The 13,785-nt window shown below is 35.8% G+C and overlaps 1 protein-coding gene across 1 annotated transcript in view; it reads right to left on the bottom strand.

Moving 5' to 3' along the window:
- The window catches only part of Tbc1d32 (TBC1 domain family member 32), a 194,725-nt gene that overhangs the window by 29,688 nt on the left and 151,252 nt on the right, over positions 1 to 13,785 (bottom strand). Inside the window, exons 28-30 of the mRNA XM_028772606.1 lie at positions 7,624 to 7,693; positions 5,974 to 6,089; positions 5,060 to 5,214 (exon numbers count right to left, since the gene is read on the bottom strand). Of these exons, the coding sequence (XP_028628439.1) occupies positions 5,060 to 5,214; positions 5,974 to 6,089; positions 7,624 to 7,693 (341 nt within the window). The remainder of the gene's footprint in view (positions 1 to 5,059; positions 5,215 to 5,973; positions 6,090 to 7,623; positions 7,694 to 13,785) is intronic.

Here is a 13,785-nt window from a genome sequence, read left to right as displayed (position 1 = left end):
GCATCCTTTTGAAAAGTTACAATCCCATAGTAATGGTTCAAGATCAGGTCAACTTAGTAGAAATTCAAGACACAAAATTCAGAAGAACTAATATAAACATGCTCACAGAAGTCAAGGAATTGAAAAAAGAACAAATACCACAATTAAATTAAAGAAGACAGAAATAAACTCCTGATTGATAAGCAAAGAAACACAAAGGGCTGAGTGAAATAAGGAGAATACGAGCTATGAAGATAGAATTGCATAAAGGTAGAAATAGTGAGGAATACACAAAGGAATACACAAATCTTCTGACATGAAGATTTCAGCCATTCTAATAAAAAAAAAAATCTCAGTGGAAAGACAAACCAAGAGTGGATGGTGTGAATGGTAGATGCCAAATGCTAATGCTTTTAAATGGATAAATGAAGAAAATATGCAGAGTATTTAAAAAGATCAAATCTATGAATTATGAGCATAGAAGAATGAGAATTATTCCAGATATAATAATATAGAAATATTTTTCAATAAAATTACAGAAAGCAAATTTCAAATCTAGGGAAAGAAATGCCAATATAGGTACAAGAAGTACACATAACACCAAATAGACAGGACCCAAAGAGAAACTCTCCATGACTTATTTTAGTTAAAATATTACTTTATATAGAACAAAGAAAGGGTATTCACAGCTGAAAGAGACAGTCAAGGCAGATATAAAAGCAGGACCACCAGCTGATTTTGCAATTAAAATTTTAAAATCCAGAAGGGCTTGGAGGAATGTAATTTAAGTTCTAAAATACCACAGGTGCCAATCCAGACTACAAATATGGCAAGACTATATCTCCTAATTGAAAAAGAAAGGAATACTTTCAATAATAAAAACAAGCTAAGGGACTTTATACTTAAAGATAGCTCCATAAAGAATGCTGGAAGGGATAAGGTTAAATAATAATAATAAGGGATAAGATTAAGTGGGAGGCCATAAATAGAAACAGATGGTGTTAGGATTTTTTTTATAATTCATGTTTTATTGGTCATTTTATTTACTTACATTTCAAATGTTATCCCCTTTCTAGTTTCCCCACCACAAGCCCTCTATCCTCTTGCCCCTCCCCCTGCCTCTGTGAGGGTACTCCCCAACCCACCCACCCACTCCTGCCCCAGCGCCCTAGCATTCCCCTGTGCTAGGGCATTGAGTCCATTGATGCTAGATAAGGCAACCCTCTGCTACATATTCTGCAGGAACCATGGTTCCTCCGATGTGTACTCTTTGGTTGGTGGTTTAGTCCATGGTAGCTTTGTGGGGGTCTGGTTTGTTGATATTGTTCTTCCTATGGGGTTGCAAACTCCTTTAGCTAGACAGATACCATGTACCAAAGTTAAATTAGGATCAGATAAACCATCAAAACAGTCCTATAACCCCTAAGAAAACAGAAGCAGTCATTAAAAGTTTCCAACCCTCCCCCCCCCCCAAAAAAAAACAAGGCCAGATGACTTTAGTGCAGAATTCTATCAGACCTTCCAAGAAGAGCTAATACCAATTCTCTTCAAACTATTCCACAAAATAGAAACAGAAGGAACACTACCTAATTCATTCTATGAAGCCACAGTTATGCTGATACCTAAACCACACAAAGATCCAACAAAAAAGATAATTGCAGACCAATCTTCCTCATGAATATCAATGCAAAATTACTCAATAAAATTCTTGCAAACTGAATCCAAGAACACATAAAAACAATCATTCACCATGATCAAGTAGGCTTCATCCCAGGGATGCAAGGTTGGTTCAATATACGGAAATCCATCAATGTAATCCACTATATAAACAAACTCAAAGAAAAAAACCACATGATCATCTCACTAGATGCTGAAAAAGCCTTTGACAAAATACAACACCCCTTCAGGTTAAAAGTATTGGAAAGATTAAAAATTCAAGGTCCATATCTAAACATAATGAAAGCAATATACAGCAAACCAATAGCCAACATCAAACTAAATGGAGAGAAACTTGAAGCAATCCCACTAAGATCAGGGGCAAGACAAGTCTGCCCACTCTTCCCCATCTATTCAATATAGTACTTGAAGTTCTAGCCAGAACAATTAGGCAACAAAGGGAGATCAAAGGGATACAAATTAGAAAAGAGGAAAGATATCACTATTAGTTAGGATAGTTCTTATAGAAAGAAGGTAAAGAAAACACTACAACATCAAAATGACAGAAATTCAATAATAACCTGAAATATTGGTAGACTCAATTCCCTGATCAAATGACATAGACTGTCCACCAGTTTATAAAATGGGACCATCTACTGTGTTTTATGTATAAAAAAACAACATCTCATATCCATCTGTGGACATTACCTTGGGGCAAAAGAATAGAAAACATATTCGAAATGATCAGGATCAGGAAACAAGCAGCCACCACTATTCTAGTATCTGACTAAATGGACTTCAAAGCAAAACTAATCAGATGAGATAAAAAGATACTTCATTATGATCAAGGGAACAATCTACTAAAAGGACATTACAATTATGGACATAAATGTATCAAAGACTTATACATACAAATACTACTAGGCATTAAAAAACAGATCAAGCCCAACTTAGTAACAGTAGGTGACTTTAATACTCAGCTTTCACAAATAGTCAGGTCATCCATTAAAAAAACAGAGTGGAAAGGACAAAGGGAAAAGAAAACAAAGAAACACCACAGATCAAATGAACATAAGAGGTGTCTACAAGGTATCTCACCTAAGCATTATAGAATATATGCTACCTACCACCCCATGAAACTTTCTCTAAAATATACCACATGCTGAAGAATAAATCAAATTTCAACAAATTCAGAAAAACTGAAATTACTCCTTATATTCTGTCTAACTACGAAACAATAAAGCTTGAAATTGATAGTTTAAAGAAACTTCAAAAAATAAGACATCATAGAGATTAAGGACAGACAGGTCACAGGAGAAATCAAGAATAAATTTTTTTAAACTCCCAGGATAAAATAAAAATGGAAGGACTGCATGTTTAAACATCCATAATATAATCAAAGTAATCCTAGAAGGCAAGATTATAGCTCTATATAACTATATTAAAAATCAGAGAGAAATCAAATTACTTAATTATATTCTTTATGAGTTTAGAAAACAAAAACCATGTTAAACCCCAAAGTAGGTGGGAAGAAATAATTCAAACCAGGGAAGATATTAATGAAACAAACAAAAAAAATAAAGAATCAATGAAGCCATGGATTGGTTCTTTGAAAATACAAACAAGACTGGCAGACTGTTGTTGTTATAGGAGACATAACAACACATTAAATATAATGTAAATAATTATAAGGGCATACTTTAAAAACCTATAGTTCACAAAATTGAAAATCCTAAGAGAAATGGATGGATTTCTAGACACATCTCATTCACCAAGGTTACATGTAGGTAATTATAGGACTGAAAAAATAGACCTGTAACAAGCAAAGAAATTTATGTAATAATCATATTAAAACTTCCCCAACTACCAAAAGCATGGAGCCAGATGGACTCACAATAAGATTCCACTAGACTTTTAAAGAACACTCAATTTATCTTATAGCATAGAGATAAAATGATCACTTCCAATTCGTTTTCCCAATATTGCTCTAATACCCAAAGGAGATAAAGACACACATCAAGAAAAAGATCAATAGACCAATATCATCATGACAATATAAAAATTCAATAAAATATATTATGAATTGAATACAAAAACAAACTAAAAAGATCATTCATTCACCATGATTAAGTTGACTTTGTTCCCGAAACGCAGAGCTGGGTCAATATATACAAGTCATATAAATAGACTTAAAGATGGAAGTCATATGATCATAGATAGACTCTGAAAAAGATCTTTAACAAAATTCAAAATCACTTCTTGATGAAATCCCTAGAGAGAATTGGTATAGAGGGAACATGTATACCAATATAATACATGGTATGTATAAGAAACCTATAGCCAAGATCATGCTAAAAAAAGAAAAATTCAAAGTACTCCTACTGAGATTGGAAACAAGAATCTCGTTGTTCCTATGCAATATAGTGCTTCAAGTCTTAGAGATATTTGACAAGAGAAATAAAAGAAATCCAAACAGAAAGGTAGACAAAGCATCCTTGTATCCTTCCTTACAGATGACATGATTCCATGCAGAAGAGACACTGCAGTCTCCACCAACAAACTTTCAGAGCTGATAAAAACTTCAGAAAAGTGGGAGAATACAAAATTAACTTATAAACTCAACAGCCTTTCTGTATACCACTAACAAATATACAGAGAACAAAGAGACATAATTCTATTAATAGCCTCAAAAATACCCTGAGTAAATCTAAGCAGGGAGTTGTCATGTTTCTATAGTGAAAATTTAAAAGCTCTAGTGATGGGGAGTGCAAATGGTAAAACAAGAGGGTTAAACAAAACAATACAGGTATGGAAATATGTAAAAAGGTGTATAACTTTGCAAGCAAATTAAGTAACACAAGGGTGTTTTTTGTTTTTCTTGTTTTTGTTTTTAAGTTAGAAGTGAAGATACCTTACATATCAGATGTCAGTATAATTCTGTTCTTAAAACCAGTGGGGTTATTAAACAAAAAAATCAAAGTTCTAGGAATGAGATGCCAGCTTATGAGCTATTGGTAAGGAAGGTAAACTCAGTGTGTCACAAAATAAAACAAAACAAAACAACGATGGCTCTGAATATGGGAAAGGAATGTGTAGGGAAGAAGGGGTGAGTTGACAGATGTGAGAGATATGAGAAGGAAGAGTTGAGAGTAATTGTAATATTATATGTGTGTGTGTGTATACACACACACATATGTAACTATGAAACTGTCAAAGATCAGATTAGAGAAAAGCTATGATATCATTTAGGTAGAAAAATGACTAAGAATTAGTAGGGAGGAGTATATATATATATATATATATATATATATATATATATATATATATATATATATATATATATATATTGACAATATCCTAGTAAACGCAAATGTCATGCTTCTCAAGCTCAACTCTCCTTTAAAAACAGAGCTTTGAGACTTACAGAAATATGCAGCCTTGGTACCCAAAGGAAGGCAGAGGTCAGAAGCCTGGAGAAATGCTGGAGGAAGTGGAGTGTCTTCTCTTTGTCACCAAGCATGATGAGGAAGAGAGACGACACAAACCAGTCATGGCCTGCGTAGCTGCCTTGCAGGCACACTGCAGAATGGTTAAGGAACTTTCACATTATCTTAGCAGAGACGCAATTTCATGAATTCTCACTTTTAAGATCTCTATCTAGAAAGAAATATTCATTACATGTAGTGATCATTTTGTCTTCAGTTGTTTTATAAGCATTGACAATTAAAAATACTGAAGCTGTTTAGGTTAAATTTATATATGAAAATCCTGTGGCATAATCATTCTTTTAATGTATTAGTGGATTATGTGTGTAGGGAGAGCCAATGTTAACTACTATCAGAGGAAAAGCTGCCTTAGGAACACTCATCTATGTCGATCTATAAGAGGACAGTGTTTTTTTTTATGTGGGGTTACCTGCTAAGTGACTAGTACAACAAAGCAAAATCTATAAATTTGGAATTCAGCAAAGCAAATAGTTACTATATTTTTTTAAGTCAAATTCCATTTTGGAATGCCATTTCAAATGAAATGAGTACACTGTAAAAAGCAGTGCCTTCTTATTCTATTTATGTCTATAAAGCCTACTTTTTTAACATCTTAGATTTGTTTGAAAAATGCCTTCAGAATGACTGCACTCAGTTTAAGATTTGGTGACTACAACTGAGTCTAAGGACCATAGGTCAATTTAATAAAATGTATGTTCAAAACACAGAATAAGATAACATGATGACTGACTGTAATAAATTGGACAGTGTGCTAACACATCCTTTGAAAGAACTATACTGGATACTATAGGAAGATAGTTCAGTTCTGCATCAATTCACTCAAAAAGGATATGAAGAGAAGAAGGGACCGGCGACTGCTGTTGTTTCAGGAATTTCTCACAGTGCTTTAAGACCAGGGTAAGATCATTTTCTGCACCATCTTTTAACAAGTTGAGAAACTTCCCATACCTATGTTAAAGACACCCAAAACATAAGAAATCCATTAGCATCTTCACTGAAAATTCATCTTTAGCAATCCATCACAGTTTATTTCTCTTGAGATTTCAAGGTCTGTAGCTTTGAAGACTCTCTTCTAAGGTGTCTACACTTAGCATGCTGCTTATTCATTCCTGATCATTACAGCACATTTGGATCAGGGCATTGATCGTTAGATTTCTAGAACGGTGAACCAGTAATGAGAAAATAACAGGATAATATAGGACAGATGAGATGAATGTATTGATTTTTTTTTCTGAAATTAATCTAAAGCACAAAATACAGAGTTTAGTCTTACGGAATGTTAAATCAAGAAGTAACTTTGAAAGCCAGTTACTAATATTGGATCTATAGGGGAGTTTGTGCACTTTGAATTGTGACTAGGACAATCCTGAACCATAACTCCAAGTATTATAACATTTACATAGACCAAACATTATAATTAACTTAAACTAACTCTATTTTTATCTAAGTTCCTATATTTTTAAAAACACTGAATGTGTGTATTGTCATCAAGGGGAAACAATACATTTGTTCCATTTCCAACCTTACCGAAAGCGTTACTTAGTCTACAGTTAAGGACGTCTCCTTAGTGACTGCTAGTCATGTTTAATCAGTTTTTGTTACTGTTTATGTCCGTGATTCTATAGGATGGTAACTGTACCATAGCACAGGATATCCAAACTTTACATGATTCATTAGTTCCCACTTATTTTCTATGGATAAAAAATCACACTGAGTTAAAATATGTGACCAGGGTGCTAATCTGTAGGTTCCATTTCACTGGAAATGTGGCAATATAAAATACTGTTATTAAAACACATATATGGCGTTATATAACATAACCAAAACAGTTACTGTGGCATGGATGGATGATCCAGAATCCATGCCAGGATTTTAACCTCTTTGGGCATTTATATAAGACTCAAGGGTTTAGTAGCACTCACATGTGCCTCTTAGATCTGTCTCAAAAGATGAGCCTCTAATTTTAATGGGACAGTTAATAACCTCATATTAAATTAGGTTCATTATGAACAAGAAAAGGAGGTTCATGATCTAGTATACTCACTTCTTTTGAAAAATAATATGAGTTTTACACACTCAAACCATCACAATTTTCGTTCCCTCAGTTGAACTTCTCAATCTACCCTTAAGGTATGTCTGTCTTCACTGTACCCTGACTACTAAAACAAATCATATTTTAGAAGATGTATGATTATGCCACAGCATGCTCATCTTTGTAATGTTGATTTTTTTTCATGGAAAAAAAAATCTGATAGCCACAGAGAAACACATTAATTAGCTTTTGGAATAATAATGAGCCATAACTAAATTACAGCCAGAGGTAACTTAATCATGTGCCAATATCCTCAAAGATAACGTTATTATTTGTGAGTGATAAACTCTGCATTTAAAGTCTACAAAATACTTTGGTGTTAAGTATTATTAAGCACACATCAGGTAGGTGAATTTCAGGAATTCGTGAAAGAGACATTTCCATACATACCTGACAGCCATTTTAATGCCAAGCTGCTGCACAGATGAGAGACTTTCACTCTTCACATTTGCTTCAGTAGCTAACAACAATAGGGAAGGGAGTTATAAAAATGTAGAAAAGTCTGCATAATAATCACATGTTAATTGAAAATTGATGAAAGCAATATTTTTGCATATTTTAATGAGAATTTTGAAAATGCTGATGAATTTGTTCTTTTAGGAGCTGTCACTTACATTTTCAAAGAAATTAACAGAAAACTTTCCAAAAAACTTTTATCCTATAAAAATCATTTAAAAACTGGGAGAGGTGGGACACATATTTATCAGTCCTGGGAAGGCACAGGCAGAAGAATTAGCATTTCAATGCCATCAGTGGCTATATAGTAAGTTCAAGACCAGCCTGGCTACATAAGTCCCCGACTCCAAAAGAAAATGAAACCAAAAAGCATGTAACACGATTAAATTATTTGGTGCAAAACAATGATAAATGAACAAAATATAAAAAGCTATAAAACATTAAGAAGTAATCTAAAATACAATGTTTTCATCATGTAATGCTTATATAAAATTCTAAACAAGTATATATAATCATGGCTTCCTAACACTTATGTTAAAATCTTTTAGTAAGCCCTGTAAGATGCTGGCTTCCAGACATGACATAGTCACTGACATGCCATCTTGAAGCAGCTGTGATAATTTGCATAAAACCTTCAGATGATCAGGACAGTCAAAATTCCTGCATGTATGGAGGATGGGAGATGAAGCTCACCCAAAGAAGGAACTATTGACAATGGAGGTGGTGGCGGGGGGTGGGGGGGAGACTCTCCTTTGAGAACATGGTAGGTTCCCTGTTATGGTTTGAATATGCTTGGCCCAGGGAGAGGCACTATTAAGAGGTGTGCCTTGTTAGAGGAGGTGTGTCACTGTGGGTTTGTGTTTTACGGCCCTTCTCCTAGCTGCCTGGAAGTCAATTCTTCTCCTGGTTCCCTTCATAACAAGATGTAGAACTCTCAACTCCTTCTCTCCAGCTCACATGCTTCCCACCTTGGTGCTAATGGACTGAACCTCTGAACCTGTAAACCAGCCCCAATGAAATGTTGCTCTTCCTAACAGTTGCCTTGGTCATGGTGCCTCTTCACAGCACTAGAAACCCTAACAAAGACATTTCCCATGCCTGAATAGATGTCCCCATACCCAATCACATGTAGGTAGAACTAATTAGACTCAGAGGGTTATTGGTTAGAATAATAAAAAGGTGACATGATGCTGTGAACCAGACAGGCTAGGGGCATGAGAGAAGGTTGACAGGAGTTGTAAATTGATAAGATTAAATACATCCTATAAATACATGAAGTTTCCAAAGAATACATTTTAAAAACCTTCAAGGGCTAAGATAGATAGCTCAGTGGTAAAGTACTTGCCTCTAGGTTCAGTCTCAGCCCCCCACCCCACCCCACCCCCACACACACTCTTTCAGCAGACCAGATTCAACTTTTACTAGATAGCATTACATTGGGGTTGAGTGGTTAGGTTTCTCTTTTCAGGTCACACTTTCTTTGTGAAGTAGGAATTGTGATCATTTACCAAAAAAAATACAAAAGGGTCAAGAGAGATTGAAAGTTTGTACTGGTTCTTGGACACACTGGATAACCAGGTTAATGTGAATAAAAGCATAGTTAGGTACCACTCAGAAGCTAGCTGAAATTTTCTACTTTTATTGAAAAAAAAAGTCTTCTGTCCATATACATAAACAAATACTGTATGTGCACAGCAATGACCACTGTGAAGGGAGTCATCCAGAAATCAGTGGCAGTGAGGAGGAAAAGAGAGATTCTCTGATCCTGCTGTCACTGGAGTCTCCCATAGGGATATCTCCTACTACTGGTGGAACCCATGAATAGTGCAGACTCATTCATTCCTAGTAATGAGTCACTTGTGGTAAAGAGCAAGGACAAATTCATCATCACTACTATTGAATACTGACTTTCTAGACCAGCAGCAACCGATCTTCAGTGTATGCAGGGGAAACAACCAGCGCATCCTGGTTTACCTGCCCATTTTACCTGCTGAAACCCTGAAAGGCTCAAGGTGCAGGAACTACTCCAGTCCCTAGAAGACTAGACCAGATGCTGACCATGCCAAAATTGGAGTGAATGGCAATTTTCTTACAGAAAAATAGAATAAAGCAAAAATAAGCACTAATACTTAGAAGGGGAGGCAGTATTGAATTGATTCAGCAAGTTGAGGCTCTTATGCCACATGTCAGAGCATCTGAGCCTGACCCTGGAATCCAAATAAAGGTAGAAAGGAGAACCTACTTCAAAAAACTGTCTCCTGACCTCCACACATGTGCATTAGAGTGTGTGTGTCCCCACACTGTAACACACACCATAGCAAGAAATACAACTTTTAAAATTCCCTTTTATAAGATACTGGGTTAGTTTCTGGTAAACTATAGTTGAGTTTTATCTACACTGGAATCTGGTCAGAAATATTAACTCATTTTGTTTCTAATGACAGCAATTCGGCTTCAGTTCACAGGGCTTAGCATTCCTTGTTATTTATAATTTTCCCTGAGTTAGTTGATATACTTTCACTGGTGGAGGAGACCTGCTCTGCCCTTCCCATAGTAGATGATCAATCTGTAGCAACAGCAACTCGCAGCAAAGCAATCTCTAGGAATTCCACACTCCTATATGTCATGAACCTATCAGGTACCCTGGGGTCTCTGGAAGTAGAAAATGCATCGATTGCAAAGAGAAATAAGAGACAGTGCTAAGCTCAGGTCAGCTCTATTTGTGAGCTCATATTTCTGTTCCTTTATTTGTATAGGAGAAAAGTTTGATTTTGGTTTCCATTACTTGGTACCAAACACACACACACACACACACACACACACACACACACATGCATGTACACACCCAGATACATATATAAACATACATATATGTACATACACACCCACACATACGACATACACACATACATAAATGTACACACACCCATTTCTCACTCCAATAATTTCATGGTCAACTTTTAAAACTATCGTCATTTATGTATTAGCTATAATTTCCAATTTGCAATTGCTAATGTGCTTTTAAAATGTAGCCATAAGTTAAGTATATATGCTTACTACAACATAACAGGTTTAGTCTATGTAGAAACTAGAAACCTTCTTATGATTTGTGTTTAGTATCTAAGGCTTATCCTTTATTTTATGACGCACTATGTTTTAGTTTTCTAATTTAAATAATATAAAATTTTCATGTTCTGCTGTGTGTGACAACATCTGATTTTGTAAAATTTAAAGGTTTTTGTATGAAAATAAAACTGAATATGCAACATTTAAAAAACAAAAATTAAAATGTGATCATATATTCCTAATAGCCATGGAACATCACATGACAATAATATGATTTCCAGAACTGCTATGTTAGATAACACTTGAAATTCTAGGACATATAAAACTGCATTACCTGACATGAGAAATAAAACGTCTCCTCCCTAACACTTGAAATAATGCTAACACTTTCCTTATGGAAAATACCATGAACATAGCTTTTACATTTGTTTGTAATGAGAGCCTATTCTGCAGTGGGGGCTGGCACTGAAGCCCCCACAAATACTCCTGCTTCATGGTTTCCTGAGTGTAGGGTTACAGATGTGCACTACCACCCCTGCCTCAAACAGCTGTCTGACAGGAGAGGAGGAATTTGCAGTGGCTTTTCCCCATGCCTTTGTCCTATGAGTGACCGTGGTAATCTGGTGTCTTCTTCTGGCCTCTCTCAGCATATACTCAAGTGGCATACATTCATACAGATGCACACACACATACATGTAAATAGAAATAATAAAAAGCTGGGGAAAAGCTAGAGAAGGAAACAGGCATTAGCAGAGAAGTATTTTCTGAAACCAAGAAATAGAAACTAAGCCTCTCCTACTTACTTGAGTCATAGGGAAAGGATAAGAAGTCAAAAGGGCTTTGACCAGTGACTTAGTGCTTAACACCTTTCAGTTAACAATGTTTGACTCAAACTAATGTCTTAGCTTCATGGGAAAATTATTTAAAATAATCAACCATTGTAATTGCAAATACACTCTGAAAATGGAAAACTTGATAAAATTTATTTAATATGGAGTGTAATCTCTCATTGTGGGAATGCCTTCTCTGTTTTAGGTTTACAAAGCAAGCACATACTGCTAGGGTAGAAGAGAGAGCAAATCCATTCTGCATGGCACTTGTCTAACAGTGTGAGAACAAATACACTTTTAGAAGAGGAAAGCATTTCTTCACTGGAGGACAAACCCATGGCTGGAGGAACATTTCCTGTGTGGCTGCTTATTAAAGACCTGTTATATATGCCCTAAAGTCCAAGAACTCTCACCTCCAAAAAGAGTGACTCAAGACATGCCTCTGTTCCCTCCTTCCCTCCCAGTCGGCCTGCAGGTTCTTTTGCTAATTTTTCAAACTAAAGTTGAAGTACTCACTTCTCAGCCCACTATAAATTCAGTACACAGTGGTCAAGCTACCACAGGCATCTTCAGTCCAAGCTTCTGAAAGAAATGGTGTTCCTGTTTCAGCACCTTGGTTATGCAATTACCCTTTCCTTTCAGCTCTGCTGTCCTCACTGACAGCATGCCCCTCTACCGTTGTTTCCCACTTTCATCCTCTATGACAGCAGTCACCACCAACAGCTCACTCAACTGTTCACATGACATTACAACAGAACTTCCCAGTGACAAGAACACACTTCAACTGTCAGCTTTAAAGGTGCTAGCAATTCACCTGAAATAAAGGAGCTATACATAAAAAATGTGAGTTTCCATGAGTCCCTACATCACTGTGTGCTACAATTTATTTGATCATTTTAGGTCTATGCTATAGGTCTTTCTTTACATGAAACTTTATCTTATATACCTCTTGCATACTCTGTAAATATTAAGCAAAAACATTAGCAAACATTCTACAAATATTAAGCAGAAAAGAATCTGTTGGTCTAACATTTGAACAAATATTAAAAGACATGTTTGTGTATGTCTGTGTATATATGTGTGTGTATATGTGTGGGTGTATACATATATTAAATTTAAAAGTTACACTTAGAGGCTGAAGAGACGGCTCAGCAGTTAAGGGCACTGGCTGCTCTTCTACAAGACCTGGATTGAATTTGCAGCACACAAAACATTGCTCACAACCATCTGCAACTCCAGTTGCAAGGGATCCAAGGCTTCTGCTGACTTCTGTGGACATGACATAAACATGGTACACACACACACACACACACACATCTATGCATACAGGCAAATCATCAAAACATCAATATATATAAAAAAGTAATAATAGAAACAAAAAATCTTTCAAAAAGTTACATTTCAGGGAAATGGCTCAGAGGTTAAGAGTACTGTCCGCTATTCTAGAAAACCTAGGTTAGAGTCTCAGACCCACATGGATGCTCACAAATGTCTCATGCCTTCTTCTGGCCTCTGTGAGTACCAGGCATGCATGTGGTACACAGACATAAACTCAGACAAAACACTTATACCCACAAAATAAAATGAAAATTAAAATAATTTTAAAAGTTACATAAAGTGAAACAATGTTACCTTTAGTCTATAGATTAATTAGTTCCAAGAGAAGAGATTTTTATGAATATACTCCTTTGTAAGGGATGTTTAATATAACATTGCAAAGAATCAATTACAAGGATCTAGTTTGTTTAAGATACTGGAGGTGACACAAACCAAACATCTGTTAAGGTTTGCAAAGATCCCTGCATAGGTGTACCATTGACTGCAAGTGTGCAGAGCTTTTATCTGTTTGTCCGTTCTTCTTTCTTTGAGGGAATAAACAGCCAAACTAATTTGTTTTTTCCAGATTTGCAAATTTTATAGCGGGCTGAGTTCCTGAGGGAAGTAACAGCAGATGGATCCGCTGTGTTGTTCTAATTTCAGCCACCGCGGGGCTTAGAAAGCTGTCACTTTGTAAAAAGACAATCAATTTCTCACTTTAAGAAACACAGGGAAGCAGTGAATATGTCCAGAATTTGTTTCAAGGCATCGTTTATATCAAAGCCTGGGCTTGCCAGCTTGTAGTAATTAGAACAGGAATTGTACAATGGCAGCCTTGACCTCCCATCTAAAACCATAGGAGGAGGAGGACCCTTCCCACGTC

The sequence above is a fragment of the Grammomys surdaster genome, unplaced genomic scaffold (genome assembly GCF_004785775.1).
Source record: "Grammomys surdaster isolate TR1022 unplaced genomic scaffold, NIH_TR_1.0 215, whole genome shotgun sequence".
Classification (NCBI taxonomy): Eukaryota; Metazoa; Chordata; class Mammalia; order Rodentia; family Muridae; genus Grammomys; species Grammomys surdaster.
Note: the sequence above shows the minus strand (reverse complement) of the source record. Positions and strands in the feature narration are given on the sequence as shown.